Source organism: Saccostrea cucullata, unplaced genomic scaffold (assembly GCF_032062105.1).
Source record: "Saccostrea cucullata isolate Sc308-1 unplaced genomic scaffold, CSIRO_AGI_Scuc_v1 ctg179, whole genome shotgun sequence".
Lineage (NCBI taxonomy): Eukaryota > Metazoa > Mollusca > Bivalvia > Ostreida > Ostreidae > Saccostrea > Saccostrea cuccullata.
The window spans coordinates 382,331-406,905 of record NW_026932316.1 but is presented as its reverse complement, the minus strand read 5'-3'; the positions used below and the strand labels follow the sequence as shown (position 1 = coordinate 406,905).

The window sequence follows — 24,575 nt, the reverse complement described above, 5'->3', positions numbered from 1 at the left end:
GTACAAGGACTCGATGTTAAATAACTTAATTCAATTGCTATGAATCGTATTAATTTACATATGAAAATAGCGAGAAATGGAGGTTTGTTTCATTAAAAAACATTTTGACTAGCGAGTGACACAAAACGACATCTCATTGAAAATAGTTTATAAATAACGAAGGCTTAAATCGGTAGTTTAGTGTCTTTTGGCGTTGTCAATAACTTGTAATGGTGAAATAAAATGCATGGTTTTGCTAGACATAGTGAACTTTTTGAACTCTTCCTCTGTGTTTAGTCTCTCTAGATTTTCTCTTGAACCTTCATGACTGGCCTTCAATATGATCTCAGTATCGCTGTTGTCGGAAGTGACGTTGATTTCTGGCGTGACAACATTTGTATTTGGAACAGTGTTTTGGTCATTATACAACTGGATGTTTTTCACAGCAAGTTTAGGATTGTCATATTCAGAGCGCGTGCTATACCACGTGGCCTGAGAGTCGTCATGGCTTCGATCAACTTCCGCTCGAGGCGGTCTTCGCTCCTTATCAGGATTGATGGAAGGGATTGTTAAGAACAAACCATCTTCAATAACTGAATTCCTTCCACTTTTCTCTCCTTCGATCTCCAGGTTAACGATTTTAGGCTCCGGTTTTACTCGACTTCTGCGTCCATCTTTCTTTCTCCTCACCATACTATTACTCGTCGCTACTGAATTTATTTCATTCATTTCTCTGTTGTGTGCTTCTACGTTATCTAGAGTTAGGTTTGAGCGTTCCTCCTGTATCTGCAGCATAGCCCTAGGATTGTCAAACTGTCTGTAGTATTCATCGTCATTACTGGAGACATAAGACGGTGGTGGATTGACCATATGGGTCTGTGTCGTCATCGTTGATTCACTTCCGGTTGGACTTGTCATATTCTTACGGTAAAGTAGTTCCCTTTGATATGACATTGTCTCTGAATTGTCAATGAATTCATGTTCTTCTTTCGCAACTTGTAGGAGCTCACCATTTTCGTTCTGAAATTCGGTTGGAATGATTAGGTCATTTTGCCAGGGACCGATATCGCTATAAGCGTCTTTCCTTTTGCCCTTCTGGGACTTCTTTTTCGGACCTTTGAGAGATTTATTGGACTTCTGTGGCCCTGGTAGGACTGGGTCGAGCGTTCCGATCCTTTGATATGGTCCACCAACATGGATTGGAGCTAAAGAACACACACCAAAAACTGACGGATCACGAGGCTGATATTTCATTCTTTGAGAATCGTGTAGGAGGCGAGGATCATAATGTGGAGACTCATTTTTCAGGTTTCTTCTATTTGAAAGAAAGTAAGACGGTCCCAGTGAATTTCCCAAGGACACAACACTCAACTTACTCTCTGATCGAGGAGTTGCTTGTGGATAATTTTTCTTTGACAATATTCGAGTTCTTTCTGTTCCTTTTTGAGCATTGGTTTGGTTCGGTGCCTCGCTCCGGTCTTCGCTTTTTCTTGGTGATTTGAAGTATCCACCTTTTACTCCACTTCGTAGGTTTACACTTTCTTGCACCATTTGAGATTTGTTCAGATACCTTCCCATGTCCACTGAAGGCATGTTATCCAGCCCGAGTTTCCTCATCTGTTTGAATTGCACGTTTTCACCTTTGTCGTCTTTCCTATGTTTCTTGTTATTTTTTATCCCGAAAGTAAACTGGTTTTTCTTCTGTGCCACAATAACATTTCTCGGAAGATTTGCCCTGATAACACTTTCTTTTGGCACTGTGAACGAGGGTTCCTGTTTCTTACTGATAGAACTTATGCCCTCTGTGAAAACGGGAAGTTTTTTGGACATTTTATCTTTTTTGAAACCTAAGTCAGCTCCACTAGGGCGGATAGAGACTTTGATCGGGGGTAAATTTTTCACTGCCAGGTTGTCGTCGCCTCTGACGATTTCGTTATACTGTTGAAGAAGCTGGATAGCCTTGTCACGAGCTATGATGTTTACCTTCAGGTCCGATTCGGGGTTCCTCTCTCCTTTGAGACTGTTGGGACGGCTGCCGATAAAGTCTGTTAGCTGTATTTTTAGATTAGGTGACCTTGAGACGGGTACAGAGGGGATGTAGATGGACGGTAATTTGGTCAGCCGTTGGGTGTCTTCCGCTTCCTCTTTCTGAGGTATCTCCTTTATTGGTGCTGAGATAAGCGGAAGTGATCCGTGATTACGGTGTCCTGGATTGGCCATCTTTTCTCGCGGGAGGTGTTGAAATGTCGCCATGATTCTGCAAAAATATCAATAGTTTGATAATGAATCAAAAAATATCATTTTACAAAGTGTATAGGGTAGTTGTGGACAATTCAAATACATTATTTGACTTCCGATGGAGTAGCAAACTGACGACGGAAGAAATAACAATAATGCTCGAGTTGTTTCCGCACTTAAGTTCGTTTCAACAGTATTTTCGAATTTATTAACGATAATTTGTTTACTCCGTTTGCATGAGGATTTTTTTTTTTTTACAGATTTCCAGAGTAATATTTCTATTTTGGGGCCACTACCTTTTGTTTTTCTGGCCCAGAAATCACAAATATAGCTCCTGTGGCTAATCGTCTCCTGCAATCTTTAGAATCAGACCTTATACAATGTTGTTAAACCACTTTAATTATTTATTAAGCCGGTTATCGGATTAATATTGTCTTGAATTTAATCGGGATTTAAAGTATAAGGTCTCTAATGACTCTTCATAAATCAGGAATTTTTTTTTTCTGAGTTCAACCAAAATAATTAAATAAACAATTCATAATGTAAAGAAGAATTATTTTGCACAGATAACTTAAACAAGATATGTAAATCGGATGCAAAGAACACTTTCAATATTTTAAAAACCTCATTGCGATTTGGTCAAAGAAAGGCAGACTATAGATATCCACGTTCCTTTATATCTTTATACAGTGTAAATAGTAGAAGTCCTAAGGTGAATATGCCTTTCCTGTCGAATTAAAAATTAATGCAACAATAATGAATGAAAACAACGTAAAGCTTTTTTGTAACCTGCATTGCTTTCTGCGAGGTTTTTTTTATCGAGTAAAGACATATTTTTATTTGATGACCAGCAACTTAATGCAGTGTTCATATCCGAGACTCATTACTAACCGGTTCCGAACATGGATAAAGTAAATGCATTGTAAACCAAAATCGATACCTAGCTGTATAACACATATTCATTGTATCAGAGATGATGTCAAAAGAACAAGAATATTTTAAACAACAAAAAGAATTCATTTCTTTTCAAAGCAGACTGTACATAGAATAGTGCTGCATTAGATTTCGAAGGTTAAATATATCGAATTAAAACGTAATTTATATATCGCATCATTTAAATTTAATCATTTTGCAAGATATTTCAAAGTTATGCATATATATATGGGGAAATAATATGTAAGCACAGTCATTATATCTATGGCATCAAGTTAGAAATGAGTTATTTAACGTTCAATTTAAATTAGTTTAAATCATTTTACAAATAATAATGTTAACAGTTATTTTATAAAGAATTTATGTTATGGACTATATTTCGTTTTCAAAATAATTTGCGAAGGGAATGTATATATATTATTTACTGAGGTTGGAAAGGTACTTACCGATAGCTACCCAGGCTCTGGTAGCCTGGCCATTAGGAAGGTATCAATATATATTTACCTCCAGTAATAATATATACAGCTTATGCAAAACCAGCTTAACTTAGTACGATTAAAGGTGTATTGTGCAGCGCCTGCGGTTCCTTTGTTGGCGAGAGACTTGTTCTAAAGACTGTTGCCAACAATGGAACATCTCGCGTTATCACAAGTGTGGAATCTCTCCACGTGCTCTGGCGATGTTTAAAGGCCTCTGACGTCATTTAACACCTTTGTTTTGATCAGTTTACACCTAAAAAACTCTTTGTCTGGTAGGTAAAGTATATATAACCTTGTATCGAAATCAATTGTCAGAAACTAAGACTAGCACACGCGGGGATGGCAGACTATGTGTACACTGAAAAAAAAACGGAGTCTGGGGAATCTCTATGGTATCAATGCTATCAGATTTCCAAATAGAGAATATTCGATTATTCTTAACATCAGTAAAAATAACTCGAACTTACCTGCCGAAAAAGAACAAAAATAGACAGAAATAGAAACGAAGAAAATACACCGAAATAGAAGAAAACAATTAATAGTAAACCATGATACTCAAGAGCTTGTTCTACCTACAAACAATTTCTATAACAAGGCAAGTTATTAACAGGCAAGTTGATGAAACAAGAAAGTCAACATTTTGCAGACATTATCAGCAAATGCAATCTATTATTTTGTCAAATGCTGACCGACGTTTTTCATACAAATTGTTAAGCTATGTTTATGGCACCATGGCACCTGATCCCACCTCTGATGTTTCGGAGGTCCGTGTTTGCTCTGCTCCTATTTTGTATTGTTTTATGGACTTTGAGATTGAATACTGCTCGTTATCTCCATATCCCTCCTTATATATTGAATTGCCCGCTTTCCCGATCATGGAAAGGAGCACACATCGAGTGATCCCGGTCGATAGGATGCCTTCTTTTCAATGGCACCCGATCCTACCTCTGATGGTTTTAGAGTTCAATGTTTGCTCTGCTCCAAATCTGTATTGTTTGTATAAAGTTATCAGAATGATTTCTATTCGCTATCTTGATATGTCATCGAACCTTTTCATTTTAAAAACAAACAAATAACGACAGTTGAACTTAATAAAGATTCAGTTTATTTTTATGCAATGGTATTTCTTATACGTATTTGTAATTTCATTTCTTGTACAGTCTCATCTGAGTGACCGATACCCACCCTGTACAGTGGATTTGAACACGCGAGGAAATCTCCAACAGGCTAATAATATTTTATTTAGGAACATAACAAAATCACAATCAATTGAAAAAAAATGTGAACTTAATTAGTGTACATATACTATCTACAATTTGGTATGGAGAATAAAATTAACTTTGTTTCGAGTCCTTGTAAAGTGTACCCAGATTACATTTAAAAGACACGATAACATATTGATTATATACATGTTAAAGGGACAACCTTGAAGCGCTAATTAGTAGGAGGATGTGACAAGTCGTGCACTCTCCATTCAAGAAATCTTCATAATGTTCAGCACTACCTCACACATCGTGACCAGGGTGTACTTTATGACATTTATGTATTTTTTACTCACAACCGACAACATTTACTAAATTTAAAAGTGAATTTAAAAAAAAAACTAATTTAAGAAAACATTTAGTCCAGTTTTGGACGGACTCACATGTATAAGCATGGAATTTCGGTTCTGAAAAGAAATCAGTAGATAAAAGGGATTTGATTTGACAATGCATGCCTAATCATTCAATTTTCCAAACAAATATCGAAAAAAGAAATCTTATAATTGACTAAAAATGGCCCGATTTAATTTTTTTTTTTACATTCCAGGAAACCTCTTTATTAAGATCCATCCCTGCTCAATGGCCGTAAGTGCCGAGTATAGGACAAATTTTGCAGCTCTCTACCGGCAAGTGGTGGCGTCTCCATGAGTGAAAATTTCTCGAGACAGACGTTAACAACATTCAATCAATCTTATCCCCTCAACAAAAATGTTGAAATTTTCTGGAATTTTTTTTCCACCCACCTACCTTCCGACCCAATAATTGTATCATGAGTCTTGAGAGGGCAAACAAACATTATTTTAAAAACTGGACTTAAAACGACCCATATCCCTGCATCAACTAATGGCATACGTTTTTAAAAAAGTGCCGAGAATGCTCTTGAGTATGGAATAAATTTGCAAACATGAAACATATGGAGATAACGAATAGTATTCAAGATCAAAAGTCCGTAAAGCAAAACAAAATAGGAGCTGAGCAAACACGGACCCCCAAAACATCAGAGGTGGGTTCAGGTGCCATGGAGGAGCGAGTATCCCTTGTGAACCGGTCAAACCTGCTGTGTGCTCTTTGTCATGATCGGACAATAACGGAAAAATCTGTCGTCAATTCAGTATATAAATAATGGACTAACAATCAGTATGAAAAACGTCAGTCAGCATTTGATTAATTTGATGAATTGTATTTGCTGAGGGTCATTGTACAAAATTATTTTAAAAACTGGACTTAAAACGACGCTGTTGATATCCCTGTAACATCAACTAATGTGTGAGTAGCATACCTCGGTTTAAAAAAAATGATCATGACTAGAGAATGCTCTTGAGTATGGATAACTTAGATATATAAACTCCGTATTCAAGATCATGAAGGTATATAAAACAATACAAAATAGTTAAGTTCATCACGTTAATCGTAGAGCTTGGTTGTAAGATTACTATAAACGTCTTTTTCAAAAATATCAGAGGATGTGTCAGGTGATATCTTTTATCACAAGGAGCGGGAAGTATCCCTTGTGAACCGGTCACACCTGCTGTGTGGTCTTTGTCATGAAAGTTCAAAATTTTTAGCCACAAAACACAATTTATCACAATCACATGTAAGATTCAGTATATAAATAATGGACTAACAATCAGTATGAAAAACGTCAGAAATAAGCTTCCAATTTTGTTGTTGTGTTTTTACTATATAATTTAATTTCACTTGTATTAAGCAATTTCATTGGCTGAATCATTCACATATAATATTTTGAATTTGCGACAATGAGTTACGTCAAAAACGTATTACTCCGCTTGACGTTACTTTTGTGTCATAATGCTTGTTTGTCAATTTTTTCTCGTTTTAGAAATTGCCTACACTAGAATTAAATTATAAGGAGCATGCTTTCTTGTGTATCCGATATAACAACTTAGATATATAAACCGCTTCGCGGTTTATAAAGCAGGTGATGAAGGTATATTGGATAACATAAGTTGGAATTTGAAGATTGCAAAGTTAAAGAAAATGTAAGGTGAAAGGCTATTTTGTAACACATAAAGAAATTCGGTCGTAAAAACAAAATAAAACCCCATCCCTTTACAAAATAGGATTTTCAGGTTTGGAGATTTATTTTCCTTTCTTTTTCAAAAACTTTCTGGTAAGAATGTATACAAGTACAGATGATATTTTTACTACATAAATGATCAAAGTCCCACTTTTTAGCCAAAAACACAATTTATCGATCACAATTATTTAACATATATATATATGTGTGTACAACGGTTTTAACTGTTTTCGCCTTCAGCTTCAATGTTTTTGAGCCATAGATTAATATATCTTAGGTTAACTGAGAAAAAATGAATAAACACTTAATAAAGATATTTTAATGATGTATCAAATAAATCTCATATGTTTGTGATCATTATACCGGGTATTTCGAAGGATGAGACAGGTCGGCAGGGGAAGCTCACTCCTCCATGGCACCTGATCCAACCTTTGATGTTTTTGAAGTCCATGTTTACTCTGCTCCAATTTTGAATTGTTAAGTGGACATTTGAGCTTTAATATTGTTCGTTGTAACCATAAATTTCATACAATGTATCATTATATCCAATTGCATAAAATTTAATTTCTCGAATACCGCCCTTATAATTTCATATGTATCTTCTACTGTCTTGATTCTAGATATTAAATTGACAGGCTTACCTATCGTAAGTTTTTTTTAAGATTTCATAGTGATTATATGATTTCATTGCGGTTTCAGATGCATATAATGTAAATACCTCTTGTAATATTGAATACCAGGTTTCTTTAATATTATTTAGTTTTTCATTAAGTAAATGCCGAGAATTTGTATACATTGAATAAAAAGATGAAAAAAAAGCTTTATTTATGATCCGTAATCGATGATCCAATGTTAAATTATAGCTATGAGATTTCTTCACCTTGACAGCTGTGATATGTTCGGTTTAAAAGATTTTGAACTGCCTCAATAAAAATGACATGTTAACAAAATATCGTGCAATAAATTGGGTAATGATTGTGAAAGATTTTGAGTAGAGCATGGCGTTATTAAACTCAAATTGACCTTGAAAGTAGTCTATACCAGAATAGTTTCCTAAGTCGCAAATATACATTTCACTTGCTTTGATTTTTTTAATGCACCTACATGAAAAATTGCAGCGTCTAAATCTTAAAGCCAGGTAGGCGGTGTCTAGATTCTAAATTTTTAACTTTTTTTTTTTTTTTTTTTTTTTTTTTTTTTTTTTTTTTTGCTTTGTTCAATATCTTTTTTAAGATTCATTTTCTCTAAATTCATTTACATGATTTAATTCCATCTATTTTTTTAAAACACTTTTTAATTAATCAAGGAAATAAAATGTAGTTTAACCTGACTTGCGAAGTAAATCGTTAAGAATAATTACAAAAATGAATTCTACAGTGAAATCTCCAAGGAAGCATTTCATTGAATACTAAAAAAAAAAAACATAAATCATCAGTGTAAGAAATACTACGGTCTTACCATGGTGTAGGTAGAAAGTCCCCATTCTCTCTGATTAAGCTAAGACTAATACATTCACTTTTAAGGATACACACAATCTATTGATTTTTTTGATAATTAGATTTTTTCGTCGGAACTTTCCCCCTAATTTGTGCAGCAGTATATTGTCATTATAGGCCCCATATCTGCGCTTGTTTGTCAAGATTTTATTAAGAATTATCCCATCTTAAAGGATGTACTTCTAGCGAGCTATTTTATCAGTTTTGATCATTTTGGCAATGGTTTCGTATTTTCTACATGGACAGGATTTTTTATGATTTATGAATAAGTATGAAGGTCTGCAAAATAAACGAAACAATATTCATATTTACAAATACTTTAAAATTAATGTAATGAAAATACCGATATCACCTACTAGTATTATATTTAGCTTTCCACTCTTGTTCTAGATTAATGTAGCCTTTTAAGAAGAATGTTTTAAGAGGAAAGCTTAATTTACACATTTTTGGAATAAATAGAGAGTTCCTGATGTAAATTTAAGGCTCAGATGAGACAGATAAAAGGGCAATTGAGTACCCTTTCTTATCCCTCTATCTAGAAGAGATCAAATGTGATTAAAATATAGAAGGAGTACATTTATATTTTATAACGATTCCAGCTTACAAAGTTCTTTTAAGGCTCATAAATAAAACTGCATTTTTGAAATACGTGAAGGTATATATTCACAGAGCTGTTTGAATTTCACATATATTATATATCAAAAGAGCTTTGCAGAACAAATACGGACGTCAAAATCATCAGAGGTGGGATCAGATGCTATGGAAAAGAAAGCATCCTCTGAAGACCTGTCTCACCCGCTCTGTGTCCCTTGTCATGATCGGTAAATTGGGGGGAAAAGTAGAAATTATTACCTTACATTTCATATGGAAAAAATCAGTCTGTGCATAAGAAAAAAACCTTGTGTGACCTTCAATCAAATACGACTTTGAGATATATCGATCGCATTTTATCAATAAACAAAAGTTACTTTCATTTTTTGGTCAGTATACCCCAATGAAATCGAATTTAAAAACATATAGCAGGGCTTGAAAAAATTGTTACATACTTGAATGTTTTGCTGGCTACGTATGGCTATGTATATTAATGGCAAAACAACTACACTGTATGACAAACGTAACTACTTTTTTCATCTTCAGGTTCCTTTATTTATATATAAAAATTTTACACTTTCAGCTGCAAATAGTCTTTATCTCCGAAATTTCTCCGTATGCAACAGCACATTCTGAGAACGATCAAGTTATGATTCGAAGAAGTCTACCGATAAACAAATAATTGTAACTAGACTTTCTACATGCAAATTTAAAGCCAACTTTTCTCAATTTCTATTGTCTTTTTGAAGACCTAGTTTGCAAATAAAACCTATTTAGCTGACATGTTTCCTAAACATTTACTATTTTACTAATTTTTGACTTCGGACAACTACTGTTTACCTGCTCAAGATAAGGGTATCACGGCGGTACTGTAACCAGATGCTTACTTAACCTCGCCACCTACTCCCATCTTTAGTGTTTGCAGGGGTCCGGGTTTTCACTCTTATAAGGTCGTTTCATATTGTTTACATGCTTAAGAAGATCAATCTCAGTTCGATATTTTGATCTTTTTTTGTGAGAAAAGACACAGCGTTGGCATTTTAAATATTCGAATCGATTATTGGTTATTTTGGGTTAGTAATAAAGTTTTTTTTTAAAAGAATGTGAACATTTTTTTTTCGGATAATTTGAAATTATGTACCCTTATAATTTAATTTCTGTGTAGACAAAATTAAAAAGGTTTCAAATGTTTTTTAGCTGCAGATACGTTTTAGCACTTGTGATGGTTTTATAATTTGTATGTTCCTCTAATTCAGCCAATGAAATTGGTCCCGTAAATTAAATTATTTTGCAAAAAAGGTGAAAAGAATTTAACATTTTTTTTATTAAATGCATCATTTTGACAAAATTTGCATCATTTTGGGGAATTTGCAAGTAATATGCCATTTGATTTTAGCCTTGGCCTAAAATGACTCTACCTCAAAGAGGGTCGAGTCATATCCGTTATCTACACACTATGTTCATAAGAAGCTCGTAATGGCGCTTTAAAACCATGATACACCGATGCTCTACATAGTTCTATTACATAGTGATAAATAATTACTGAAGATATCAGGAAAAGGCCAGACTAGTTCATTTTGGCTCTAGCCATTGAATAATGTATATTTGCTTCAGCTTTTTATAGTAAGTTTAACGGAGAGTTTCTAAAAGGGAAACTTTCCAAAACTGTTGCCGTTATTTGTGGTCTATTAAGGACATTTGATCTCGTGATTTTTCTTGACATACAGAGTTTATGTTGCTTTCTTTACAGTTATTTAAAGTCCACTTGAAAATGTACAATCTATATGTTACGCTTTTTTTTCTTACAATGTTCATTGTTTTCACGTATGAATTGATAAACGGTGATTTTCAAGTGACTTTATCTAATTGAAAATAAGACGTGCACGATTCTCTGATTTTTATTTTCATAATATGATAAATGTAAAGTTTATAGTGTTGTTTATGGACATCAGAGTTTCTTAAGGCGCAGTTTTCTTTTTTACCCCTCGACTTATTCTTCCCCTTATCGTTTCACTGATTAACGAATGACGGACAACTCGACTAATCTCAGATTTACTATAATTTGTATAATTGACCCACATATAGTTCTGATTCAGGTCAAATTAAAGAGACTAAAAGCTTTTCAATTTGTTACTGAAGACGTAACCCTGCGTATATTCAATAAAAAATGAGCATATTTTAAATTTTAACTTTTTAAAAGTGGCTCTGATAAAATGGCTGTATCACGTCAGTCACAGAACAGAATAAATGCATTATGTTAGAAGCGTTCTGGTGCTTTCTCGATAAGGCACGAAAATGCAAGGTTCAAAATGCCACTCAAATCCCTTTGATTTAAAAAATAAAGTTATTCAGTTGGAGTAAGTTTCTGTTTTAAAAAATTCAATTATTCCTTAGTTTTCGATGACATCCGAAAAAAAAATGTAAGGAAAAAATTAAAGTTCTTTTTTCATCTAAGTTATATGCATATGATAATTAAGATTAATCGTCATTTAAAAATAATTATTAAACTTTTCGTTGTTTAAAATAAAGAACACTTTAAGATTTTTACTGCATTATGAAAATCAATATTATAGGTAAGGAACTATTAAGTAAATTATTCTTATTTTGCACATATCTTTAAATTAACATTTAAAATAATTCTGATTAAAGCAATGAAATTTTCTGATCAGACTAGGTAACAATATTTTGAAATCAATTTTAAAATATTTTCATATCCTAAAATCTTACCTTAAACTTTCTGTAAAAATTAGCACTGATTCTCACAGATCCAGCTGTACAGTTATAAATTTCGTCTTCTATTGCGGTAAAGTCATAATTAGAGGTAATACACCCTGCTTAAACAGTCCCGATCTACATATCGGTAAATAAAACCATGTAAGCTTTATCCATGATTTGTAAAATCCTATTTAAATCGCAGACCCACTTATTACAGCATTTTTAAGAAACATTTTTTATCTTTGTTTAAGTCGCTCTCAATGCAAGACTTACATTTAATTTTTCAAACCGTTTATCAGACATTTTTTTGATAACAACTAGAATCTGTGATTAGTTACACTCCCCTGTTGTTCAAATACATACCTTATAAATGTAGAAAGTACCCAGAATGACTTGATATTATCTTTTACCGAATGATATGCGTTTTATGATTTGGTGCGAACTCATTTGGTATTAAAACATTCCTATATTTGTTATCAAAATATGCAACATGAAAGTCCTGCCTGATTGCTTTCTTAAATGGCTTAAAACCTATGTGGAGATTTTCTGTCAATATTGAATTTACTGAAAACACTGTTAAAAGGTGACAGTTTATTTCTTACAGTAGTTCTCCGTTAATTACAGGACAGGAAGGGTTGAAGATTAAATAGAATTGTCACGAACGTATAAAGAAAAAAATAGCTGGTTAGCCTCTATGAGAAAAAAATCATATAGGTAACAAAGGGTAAAGCCAAGGACTCGAAATTACACCCTGTTAAATTGTTTTGGAAGAAAGTAAAGTAGGTAATCAGGTCAATCAGTCTATTCTGCTTGTTTCTGATGAAAGAAAACCATTGTACAGGCATCTCCAAATTAAGGAGGCTAGGGGGTCAACAAATTATTTACAAATTAATCACCAGATTTAACTTATTTTTTTAGAAACGGTATCTTAAGCTGTCAACTCTCATTTGGCAAAGAAAAAATTCATACATTTTGGTTTTAAAATTTGATCATTTTTGTATATCTTTATATGGAGCTCTTCTTCTAAAGGAGATCGAAATAGTCTGAAAATGGCTGAAACCCCCCGCCCCTTTCACTGTCTAGTTTGAATTTTACTTTAATGGATATCAACAAATTATGTTAAAGAGAGAATGCATTTATTGTTGTTTTTTAAAACATTTCAAAATTAAACTTAGAGTCTCTGCATTATTCTTACATGAGCAGGCAAGCTTAAGATAAATGACTCCATAGAGTCTGACACATCTGTTTCATATTTAAATGTTTTACTTGAAAAAGACGTTGATGGTAATCTACCAACCAAGCTCTATGATAAACGTGATGACTTTAACTTTTCAATCGTCAAATTTCCTTAGTTATGCAACAATATACTTCTATCAATTGAATACGGGTTTATGTCTTTCAGTTGATTCGATACGCAAGAGCATGCTTAATTATATTAACGTATGAACAATTTCTAAACCGAGGTAAAATATAGACAGACAAATGGCTGAAACAAGAATATCAGCAGTCTCTTTTACAGTCATCATTTCGTAATTCTATGTTCGATACAATGACCTTGTCAGCAAATACAATTTATATTGAAGTCAAATGCTGACTGACTTTTTCATACTTATTGTTAGGCCATTAGCCACATACTGAATTTGTCGACGGATTTTCCGTTATTTCCCGATCATGACAAGGAGCACACGGCGTATGTGACCGGCCGGTAGGGGATGCTCACTCCTCCATGGCATCTGAACCCACCTTTGATGTTTCAGAGTTCCGTGTTTTCTCTGATCCTATGACTTTTGAGCTTTTGTACTCTTCATTATCTTCATATATTTATGAGTAGAAACCATATTTGGTGATGTAGAGAATAACAATAGTCTCGTTTGAAGTAATCATTTCGCAAATTCTATGGTCGATACAATGACTTTGTCAGCAAATTCAATCTATCATTTTAATCAAATGGTAGCTGACTCTTTAATACGAACTGTTCATAAGTATTGTTTAACTAGTTTTACAAACTGGAGTATCTACGGATTTTTCCGTTTTTCCCGACAAAGAGCACACAGCGAGTGTCCCATCCCTGATGTTTAGAGGCCTATGCTTACGTTGCTCCTGATTTGTATCTGTCTAGGGAATGGACTGTGTGATTAAACTGATGACCTGACAATCCATTTATTTGTAGGGAAACGCGTTCACACTGGGTCAAATGCCATTTAATAATGACCTACATAATCGAGTCTACGGGTACGCCAATAGCAGGTTAATGTGTAAATCGAAAGCTTCAACAACAAATAAACCATTTCCAAAAAATCTATTCATCAAAGTCTACTTTTATATAAAGTTAAAGATAACGAACTGTGATCAAATTATAATTCAAAGAAAGAAAAAGAATTGTGATCAGGCCAAATTCACGGACCTCTGGTAACGTCAGAGGTGGGATCACGTGTCTTAGAGGAGTAAGCATCTCTTGTTGATAGTGCAAATACGTCATGGGCACTCAGCAATGGTCAGGTAAAAGGAATACTGTAAAATCACATATTTTCGTGGGGTCAAATTTTCGCGGTTTAGAAATAATATATTGGTTCGTGGGGATTTGATTTCGTGGATGGAGAAGTATTGAGTAGTTATGTATGATACATTTTACATTTCGTGGTGGACATGATTACTTGGGTCTCTTCATACCTCGAAAAACAACGAAAATTAAACCCCTACGAAAAATTGTGATTTCATAGTAATTTATAGCCAAAATTTTTCAAAATAAAAGCATTACAATTGGTGTAAAACATGTTAGGTAAAGCAAAAGAAACAGGGATTGATTGTATTTGCAAACAAGTTCATATGACGCAGAATTTCTGCAAAATCTAAAGCGTGAAAAGAAGAAAACACTTGCTGTGGCCTTCAACTCGACATTTAAATATATGGACGACGTATTTTCAATTAACAATGGTAATTTCCATTCCTGTGACGATACGATATATCCTGGTGAGCTTGAGATAAAAGATACAACCAAGCCTGACACATCTGTTTCATATTTGGATATTTTACTTGAAAAAGACATAAATGGTAATCTTATTCTAACAACCAAGGTCTATGATAAACGTGATGACTTTAACTTTTCTATTGTCAACTTCCCTTACTTATGCAACAATATACCTTCATCACCCGCATACGGAGTTTATATATCTCAGTTGAATCGATACACAAGAGCATGCTCTACGTATGAACAATTTCTAAAACAAGGTAAAGTATTGACAAACAAGTTGATGAAACAAGAATATCAGCAGTCTCGTTTAAAGTCATCATTTTGGTAATTCTATGGTCGATACAATGACCTTATCAGCAAGTACGATTTATCACTGAGTCAAATGCTGACTGACGTTTTTCATACTAATTGTTAGACCATTATTTGTACACTGAATTGACGACAGATTTTTCCGTTATTTCCCGATCATGACAAGGAGCACACGGCGGGTGTGATGACCGGTCGGCAGGTGATTCTCACTCTTTCATGGCATCTGATCCCACCTCTGATGTTTAGGAGGTCCGAGTTTGCTCTGCTCCTAGTTTGTATTGATTTATGGACTTTGATATTGAATACAGTTCGTTATCTCCATATCCTTCATTTAAGACCATAAAATTAAAAAATGATAATTTTGAGGGAGAAAAATGTGTAGATGAAACCTCTGTTATATCAACAGTTATGTTTTCAGATTTAAAGAGTAACGAATCAGTTTAAAGACATAAGCACCTAAGTTTAAAAATGCAGTTTTAATATTAAAAATGAGCCTAATAATTTAAAAAATGTGAGAAAGGGCTTTATGTTGTTTCAATCTATGTCAGCTGAAGAAGTAACATGTACATGTAGCCTTTTCCGAACGGAAGCATATACATATAGTTTGCAATTCACTCATTGATTGCATAATGCGATTTTAAATACCAAAAGACCATTTTGAAAAAGTGTTGATATTTTAGCCCATCCTCTAGCATATTCGATTGATTGATTGATTGCATTTTGTTTAATTAACGTCCCTCTGGAGAATTTTTCGCTCATTTGGAGAGAAACCCACTTGCCAGTGGAGAGCTGTAAATTTTGTCCTATACTCGGCACTAAGGACCATGAGCATTGAGAGATCTTTTTCGTGTCAGCACCTACTGCGACACGGGACCTCATTTTAAAAGGTCTCAACCGACTGATCGGTCTCCATGTCCCACAGTGGGATACGAATTAATTCCTCTCTAAAGCAGACGCTCTAACCACTGCGCCACGCAGGTGGCATACTGAACGAAGCTTATCTCATGTTGGCATTTATAAAACTTATAAAAATTATTTTAGCCCAGGTCGACATTTTGAACTACATGTATCCAATTGAACTTAAGATGAAAATCGAATCAGGTCAACGGCCCTTAAAAGGACTTTTTTTCATTATGTAGGCAATGTTGAGTTTTTAAATAAAAACAATGCATAGAGAAATACATGTACAGACACATATATTAAACTTGCCATTTTACTGAAACGGGTCTGGAGGCTGCACAAGAGACATAAAACAAATTTGTAGTTCATTGAACTTTAAAATACCCAATAAATACATCATTATTTCACTAAACATGATCAAAAATGTGAAAGAGCCTTTACTAGATCTTTATTTCTGCTTTTAAAGAATTATTTTCATCGAATTCAACTGACCATCATCAAATCGTTTGCAGTTTTATATTCGTTCTTACTGTAATGATTGGCGTAAGAAAAGGGATAGTCAAACAAGAAAGAGACTCCACAGGAACTCATTCAACACTAACTCGATGTCTAGCTGTAGCTATCATTATTTTATAATTCAAATAATCTACTGGCAAATGCGTTTTTGATGCGTTTTGTATATTGTTGAATTATGTTGTGATACCAAAGATATTTACGTGGATCAATATTTACGGTCCTTAGACACGGTTTCAAAGTATGTTTTCATCTTCGTAAGTAGCGTTAATTTTCCCCACAGAATTACCATTCTTTTGTACTTTTTCGTACTTTGAAATCGAACAATACTCACTTGTTTGATTTTTCCTATCTATATTCAATAACTATTATTTATGTTCAACTTTAGCCTTTTATCATATCTATATCCGATTCCAATGTTATGAACCTTCATGTTTGACTTAATTTACCCTCTAATATGACACTATCATAGTTAATACATAGAGAAAAAACAGGAGACTGTCGCCTAAAATACCAAACTCATCTCCAATTCTTTTTTAATATAATTATATTTATATATTTACAATTTAAAATTGGGAATATAACAAAAAGCGGTTGTTCTTAAAAAATCAACAAACAAAATCTGTGAGCAGAGTATAAACAAAGACCCCCGGAAAATCCAGAGGTGGGATCAGGTGCCCATGATGAGTAAGCATTCTCTGATCGGTCACATCCGCTTTGATTTATTGATTGTATATTGTTTAATGTCCCTCTCGAGAATGTTTCACTCATATGGAGGCGCCACCACTTGCCGGTGGAGAGCTACAAATCTTTTCCTATACTGACACTTTAGACAATTGAGCAGGGAGGAATCTTTTTCGTACCAGCACCTACTGCGACACGGGACCTCGATTTATACGGTCTCATCCGAAGGACCGGTCTCCACGTCCCACAGTGGTATTCGAACTGCACCGTAAGGATCAACTCCTTACTTTGCGACTCTAGAGCAGACGTTTCAACCACTGCGCTACGCGGGCGACCACCCTTTTAGCCATCTGTATTGATTTAGTAGCCGGAATATTCAGTAGTGAAATTTGGTATAAAAACAAAGTTATAACAATTGGTAGTAAGTCAAAATGCGACCCAATGTTAGGTCATATATATAAACGCTTAAGGTAGGATTCTTCTCACATTTCTTGTATTTAAAGATTAATGAAATTTTCACAGAATCAAGAGGACAATATTACTAAGTGATGGTATCAGTGAGATTAAATTTGACCGTTTAACATTAGAGGCAAGGTCAGGTCAAGGTCATTACCTTTTTCCTGGACATTAAGAATAAAAAATTACTGTTTCCAATCATGCGATCCCTACTTGTAATTCAAAAGATTGAATGTTTTTCTTTTTGCATAAAAAGATACTACCGTATAGGGCCTATAAGATGATATTACCAAATTGACATGGATAATTTAAATAAAATGGATATTTGCTAATCCGAATTTCCTCTAATTTTCTTAAATTTTTTAGGATTTATTAGTTATTTTTATATGTTTCCTATATTTAACTTTTTCTGATTTTCACATATAGTAAAGTTGTCAGTTAAAGGTACAAAATGATACGAAATCTAAAAGTTTTGATCGTTTACTAAGAGAGAAATAACACTTTTAACAGATTTTTGGCTCAAATCTGTACTTAGATTTGAAGCATTTAAAAGCCAACATAGTTCTAGTATGTGTGAAAAATCTTATTTATTTGATATATTTTGAAACTTTAGTCCCTTATTATTAATTTAACTTACATTTGAAAATATCGTCTAGTCTTTGATTGCGTGAAAATTATAACTAAATGTAATGTTCTATAATAATTTTGAGAGGCAGAAAATAAGATATTTTCATACGCCACCATTCCGCCAAAAATATAGTCCCTGCTAGTTTTCAAACACTGTTTATCATTTTAATCTAAAGTTGTATAATTGTGATAAGGAAAGAAAAATATGGTCTTTTTAATCTCTTACATCTAAATATATAAGACATATCAACAAATATACTTTGAATATTCCATCTAGTCAGAAACCAGAGAAGAATCCTACCTTAATAACAAAGTATTTTTTCAAAGAGAGAAGAACCTATGTTTTCGTGTCTTTCCTTGAATGTTTCTTAATATCTTGATGTCCATACATATAGGTTTCAGTAAGGCGAGATCATGATCAGAGGAAAGAGTTCGTGATAGGACTAAAAGTTCATTAATTAGAAGAACTAAATGCCCTGGGTTTTCTCTGGTGGAACAGTTACATTAGCTTTTTATTTGAAAATAAAGTTACTTTCTGTAACTCGTCATTCACGGATACGTCAAATAAGCACATCTTTTGTTCTCCAAATAAGGTTTGTTTCTCAAACAATGTAATATTTACGATTTGGAGGTAATTAAAGTACATATAATTCTTGAATATCTATAATTGTAATGAAATACAAGTATACAGCTGTAGAGAACAATTTTCAAGCTCATAAATCAATTCAAACCATAAAAAAACAGAAGCGCAGCAAAGACAGACCTTCTACATAATCATAGGAGGCGAGATCAAGTGCCAAAGAGAAGTAAGCACCCTTTGTTGACCGGTCACACCCGCTTTTGCCTCTTGACATGATCGGACGTAGGCCACATTGGTAGACAATTCAGTGTGTAAATCGTGGCCTAATAATCAGAATGAACGTCTGTTAGCATTCGGTTAATTATAGATTGTTTTTGCTGACATTTATCGACCATAGAGATTGGGAAATGCTGATTTTAAACAAGTCGATAACTTTGTTTCATCAACTTTTTTGTCAATAACTTGCCCCGTTTTAGAAATTGTTCGTACGTATAGCATGCTCTTGCTTATCAAATCAGTATGTTATTTTAATGAATTTCAACCTACAGCGATGCATCTGTAGAGCAGCCACCTGTTTTTTCGAGAAAAGAATGGGATAATTGAAAAACTACATTCCATAGGATTGTAAAGCTATTTTCATTACCATGATTCGGCTAAAAATGATTAAGATTTTAATTCGGTGAGGAATTTTGAATCCTATTTTAGCCATAATGTTAATCATGTTTTATTTTTGAGGACTTTATTTTCGGGCAATTACTCGAGTCTGTCTTCTCGCAAAATTAAATTCTCGCGTGAACTATCAATTCAAGGTTATACAGATCAAAGACTGAAATTCGTGAAAATTTTGTCTAGCTTATAAATACCATAAAGCAATCTCGCGAAAATGAGTTGTTTTATTTTTACTTCGGGATTTTTACGATTAATTTTTTTTTACATGTGAGGAAATGAATCTGACGAGTAGTCTTTTCTCGCATTTTGGGGGGAGGGTATCCATAATAGATATGAAAAGGCGAGAATCGGTGAAGAAAAGACATTGACTGTATAAAATGATCATTAATTAAAAGAAATCTGATTCCGGGGATTTGTCTTTCTGCTACAGGTAAAACCTTTTTTCACCTGAGAATGAAGTAAATTACTTCCTGTAAAACGTTATTTGGTTTTGATCAAAACAGGAACAAAGAGAGCACATCAACAATATCTAATTTACAATATTACCGTATAAAAAAAAGAGGACATCGTAAAGGTCTTCACATTAGGTGTTCGCAATTTACTGTAATCTTACTAGAGACAAAACTTTTGTATACCCGGTAGTTCATTGGAATAATGACATACCAATTTGTTTAAACGTATATGATTCTTCTGTGTAGAATCGAAAACTTTTTAAAAATTAACTTTATATACCGTACTTCAACTTACAACTTCGCTTCCATGCAATGTACCCCATTGTATCCTGGAGGGGTTGAGGCATTTGAAATAGGGTTTGTCAGATAACAGTTAAAATCATTGTTGTGATGAAGCTAAAAGAATTTGAAGGGAATCTCAATTAGAAATCAGCAGAACTTGCTTGGTACGTGAGCAAAACTACTGAGAAGCCCTTCGGGATTCACAGGATTTGATAACGTGATCAACCAAGTTCATTTACCACTGATTTTTTTTAACATTGCTTTTATTTCTTAATTGATTTTCATTGAAGAAAGGATGGGGAAATGGCGATCAACACTAGTTTTAGGAATAAAGTACATGTACTGTTCTGGAATGGGTTATCCAGTTAATCAAAGAATGTATGATGTACTTCTAAATGTCAATATTTTCTACTTGCTTTATAAATTTACACCAAGGTATCATAACTTTAGTACATGTAATTGTAATTATTAGCATGGTCTTAAATTGTGGGACATTTCTACGTCATCGGCTGACCTACAAATTGACTTCCGCGTGCTTGACCTCCAGTATAGAGGAAACACCAAACATTACTATTTGACCTATCTTCTACAATTCAGCAGGCTTTATAAGCATTTTCTCGAGACAAATATTTGATTGATATGACTGTGTGCGAGTTGTTCTATTGGTTTTTGCAGTTGTGACTAATATTTAAATAACGAACAGATGATTGTAAAATTAAATACACGAAACGGAAGCGAACACCGCTTTGCTAGATGTCCGTTCCCAATGAACTGAAAGCGAAATGAACTACCATGTATTATGGTATAGATTTGATCAAACATTGTGTATTCATTTCACTTATTAAGGCTGTTGGGAAGATTTGATACAAGTTTACTTTCCCATCATGCAACAAAACCCCTTTGTGCAGATAGCACGTAAGTAATGGAATGAAAACATATTGCTTGTTTCATAAGCTATGGAAGTATTTAAATAAAGAGTGTACATGTATTGGACCACTTATATAAAATCACGAAGTTGAAGACAACTTTTACCTTCAAAATACTAATTTATTTATTGAGACGTGTGCTTCATGCAAATCCATTTACTGACAAGTTTGGTTGCAAATAATCTGTTTGATAAGGGAAAGGCATAAATTGAAAAGGGGATCTAATTGACACCCATCTCCCAGAAAATTCTAGACGTGAATTACTTTCCTTTCATGTGAATAATCCAATTGCATCATTTATAAGTGCAGTATGGTAGTTTACGCTGGACCTGGTGTTTTGTCCACGAATGAAGAATTTGCAATAAAACGAAACCAAGCAGAACACGCCAGACTTGGAGAGACCATCGATTCTATACGTATCGATGAAAGATCCACATCAGAGAATTATAAAAAGAATATAAAAGAGTTAAGAAGGACGTTAAAGGATATTAATATGTCTACAGGAAGTAGCCCAGAAGGGATTCGAACCTTGTCGTCTCGTTCTCTCTCAGGTGTGACGCAGTCTTCCGCGGTTTCATATCGAATTCCCGATCTTATGACATCTCGAATACACTCCTCAAAATCAGACTTTATCAAAAGAGAAACAGCTGTCATTGAAATAAACAGAGCACTCCGAGGAGTTCCATCCTATATTGAAACAGGGGGATGCAAGTATGAACCTCGGGCTCATACGGGTGACGGAGTTTCGCACTTCAGATCGAGGCGAAACTTACTTGGAAGTGAAAATCGCCAAACAAAATCAGAGGGTGGTTTTTGTTCAGCTTTAGAACACATTCCTAACATGAGCGATGATGATTCTGTGTTTTTGGATGATCCTTTCCTTGAAGAGGAGAACAAAAATGAAACTGATATTGTGACAAAATACTTTCAGGAGATATATAATCCTTGGAATATTCGAAATCGAAATGGAAAAGAATATGACGCTCTGCAGTTACCAAAAATCAAAGACTGCCATAGACCGGTTTGTCGACCGACCTGCAACACATGTGCTCAAAGAAAAAAGAAAGGACCTTGTTTTCTCATTCCAGGCTTGGTTCAAGTGAAGGAAGAAGAAGACGATTTGTCAAAGCCAAACAAAAGGAAAAAGAAATCGAATAAACAGTTTAATAAAAACATCAGTAGCACAGGGGACGGTGATCAAAATTCTCATGATTTGAAAATGATCAAACATATATTTGAGCCAAAACAGGGTATGAGCCCATCTCGATTAAAAGAATTAGCTGTTCCAAAAGGAGGATTTAGGAGGGAGTTAAGATTTTCCAAGGCATTCCTCAAACGCTCTCTCCACAAAATGACGGAGATGAATGAACGACAACAATTGAGCGTGTTCGAAAGAGAAAACCAGAGGCGGATCCAGAGTAAAGTGACTACATTTCTGGCTTATGTTAATCTCCAACATCATGAGAGACAGCCAAAGACAATGGTTGATATTCCTATGAGAGATGACTTACTAAAGAGTGAAGAGAATACCATCAGTCCATCAGTGGCAAAAAGGATTCAAAACGAGAAGGGAAAATCTTCGAGAAAAGTAGCTTTTAAATAACAAAAATATTCATGTCAAATGTAAGAACAAAATTATTGGGGAAAGGTTAAAGTCACTTCAAACATAACACAAGGTCATTTTAAGTTTATTGCAAGACAATAATACATGTAACACAAAGCAAAGGTAGTTACCAATCTCTTCGGAATGTAAAAGTATATAATATAATTATTCATGTTTAGAAACTTTTGTATAAATAAAGCATTGTTTTGAAATTTTAACTCTTTACATAAGTTTTTTTCTCTCTTGGATCTAAGTAACGGTTATCTAACTAATATTATTAGTGTATACAGTAAGTCATTCAATAACATTCAATAATGTGTATACAAGCTATGTACAGTCTATAGAATCGTCGTACAGATTTATATGTGTCATACACGAACTTCCACCTGTTAAATCTATAGTCCTGAGCGCATTCTACTACCTACAATGTAGACTGTAGTGTTTATGTGCTCAGTCGATCATTCCTTTAACTACTTTGTTTGTTTTTCTGTCTGACGCAAACTGATCTTTTCATTTACAGAATCCAATATCTTTCTGGTGAGAAATGACTTACAAAGTTTGAAATTTAACAAATTGCAAAAAAATAGAAGAGATTCTTTTAAAATACTACAATTGTTTCAACACTAACTTCCGGTGTAAAAGCATTTAAAAAAAAAAACTGGCCATATGAAAGCTTATCCTCTTCATGTGCATATTAGTTCTATTTCAATGTGAAAAATTCTTTTAATTTTCCTCCTTTAAAATCAAGTAATCCATGTTTACAAAAGAAAATATATATAAGAAATTAAAATTCACCTTCATCGTAATGACTTGCCTGTTTCTCCAATATTTCACTACATCTCTTTAAGGAAATGTAGAATTCCTTCACATTCTATGTCTAGTCACTAATGAACTCTGCAGTTTAGGGTGTAGGTCTGCAAATCGATTAGATCTGTTGCAGGTTATAATTGTCTACTTTAATCTATAACAGTTATGACCATTTTATAAATTTTCATCTGATACATGAATTATTACCTGGAACTCATATGTATAAAATTTGTGGATGCAGATGAAAACAAGAGGCCCAAGGGCCACATCGCTCACCTGAGCACATCGACTAGGCAAAAGCACATATCAGATCAAAACTGAAAGTTTACTGGGGGGAGGGGGGGCGCTTGAATTTTAACCCCCCTGGGTGTCATGATTTGAACAAAGTAGAATCTACACTACCTGAGGATGATTCCATATAAATAGAAAAATATCACTAATCATGGCTTTGAAGTACTTGAAAAGAAGATTTTAAAATGTTTCCCTATATATCTCTATGTAAAACTTTGGTCAGCCATTTTGGGCCCGCCCTAGCCCCAGGGGTCATGATTTGAAGAAACTTGAATCTACACTACCTGAGGATAATTTCATTTAAGTTTCACCTTTCCTGGCCCAGTGGTTCTTGAGAAGATTTTAAAAGTTTTTTCCTATATATTCCTATGTAAAAATTTGGTTGGGCATTTTGTCCCCACCCTAGCCCCGGGGGTCATGATTTGAACAAACTTGAATCTACACTACCTGAGGATGATTGGACATGAGTTTCATCTTTCCTGGCCCAGTGGTTCTTGAGAAGAATATTTTTTAACAATATTTCCTATATATTCCTATGTAAAACTTTGGTTGGCCATTTAGGCCCCACCCTAGCCCCGGGGGTCATGATTTGAACAAAATTGAATCTACACTACCTGAGGATGATTCCACAAGAGTTTCATCTTTCCTGGCATAGTGGTTCTTGAGAAGAAGATTTTTAAAGATTTTTTTCTATATATTTCTATGTAAAACTCTGGTCGGCCATTTTGGCCCCACCCTAGCCCCAGGGGTCATGATTTGAACAAACTTGAATCT

At 34.1% G+C, this 24,575-nt stretch overlaps 1 protein-coding gene across 3 annotated transcripts; it reads right to left on the bottom strand.

Moving 5' to 3' along the window:
- Positions 1-51: 51 nt before the first annotated feature.
- Positions 52-12,027, bottom strand: LOC134234817 (uncharacterized). 3 transcript variants are annotated; one of them, XM_062716864.1, is made up of 2 exons: positions 11,744-12,027; positions 52-2,236 (listed from the first exon to the last, which is right to left on the bottom strand). In XM_062716864.1, the coding sequence occupies exon 2, from the start codon at positions 2,230-2,232 to the stop codon at positions 178-180; it is 2,055 nt and encodes a 684-aa protein (XP_062572848.1). In that variant the 5' UTR covers positions 2,233-2,236; positions 11,744-12,027; the 3' UTR covers positions 52-177. The 3 variants fall into 3 exon arrangements, with proteins under 3 accessions (XP_062572848.1, XP_062572849.1, XP_062572847.1); XM_062716865.1 differs by lacking the exon at positions 11,744-12,027 and adding an exon at positions 8,388-8,436; XM_062716863.1 differs by lacking the exon at positions 11,744-12,027 and adding an exon at positions 3,597-4,140.
- Between the last annotated feature and the right edge of the window lie 12,548 nt (positions 12,028-24,575).

Excerpts from the sequence above, each read along its gene's own strand:
- LOC134234817 (XM_062716864.1), bottom strand. The coding sequence starts at position 2,232 with ATGGCGACATTTCAACACCTCCCGCGAGAAAAGATGGCCAATCCAGGA.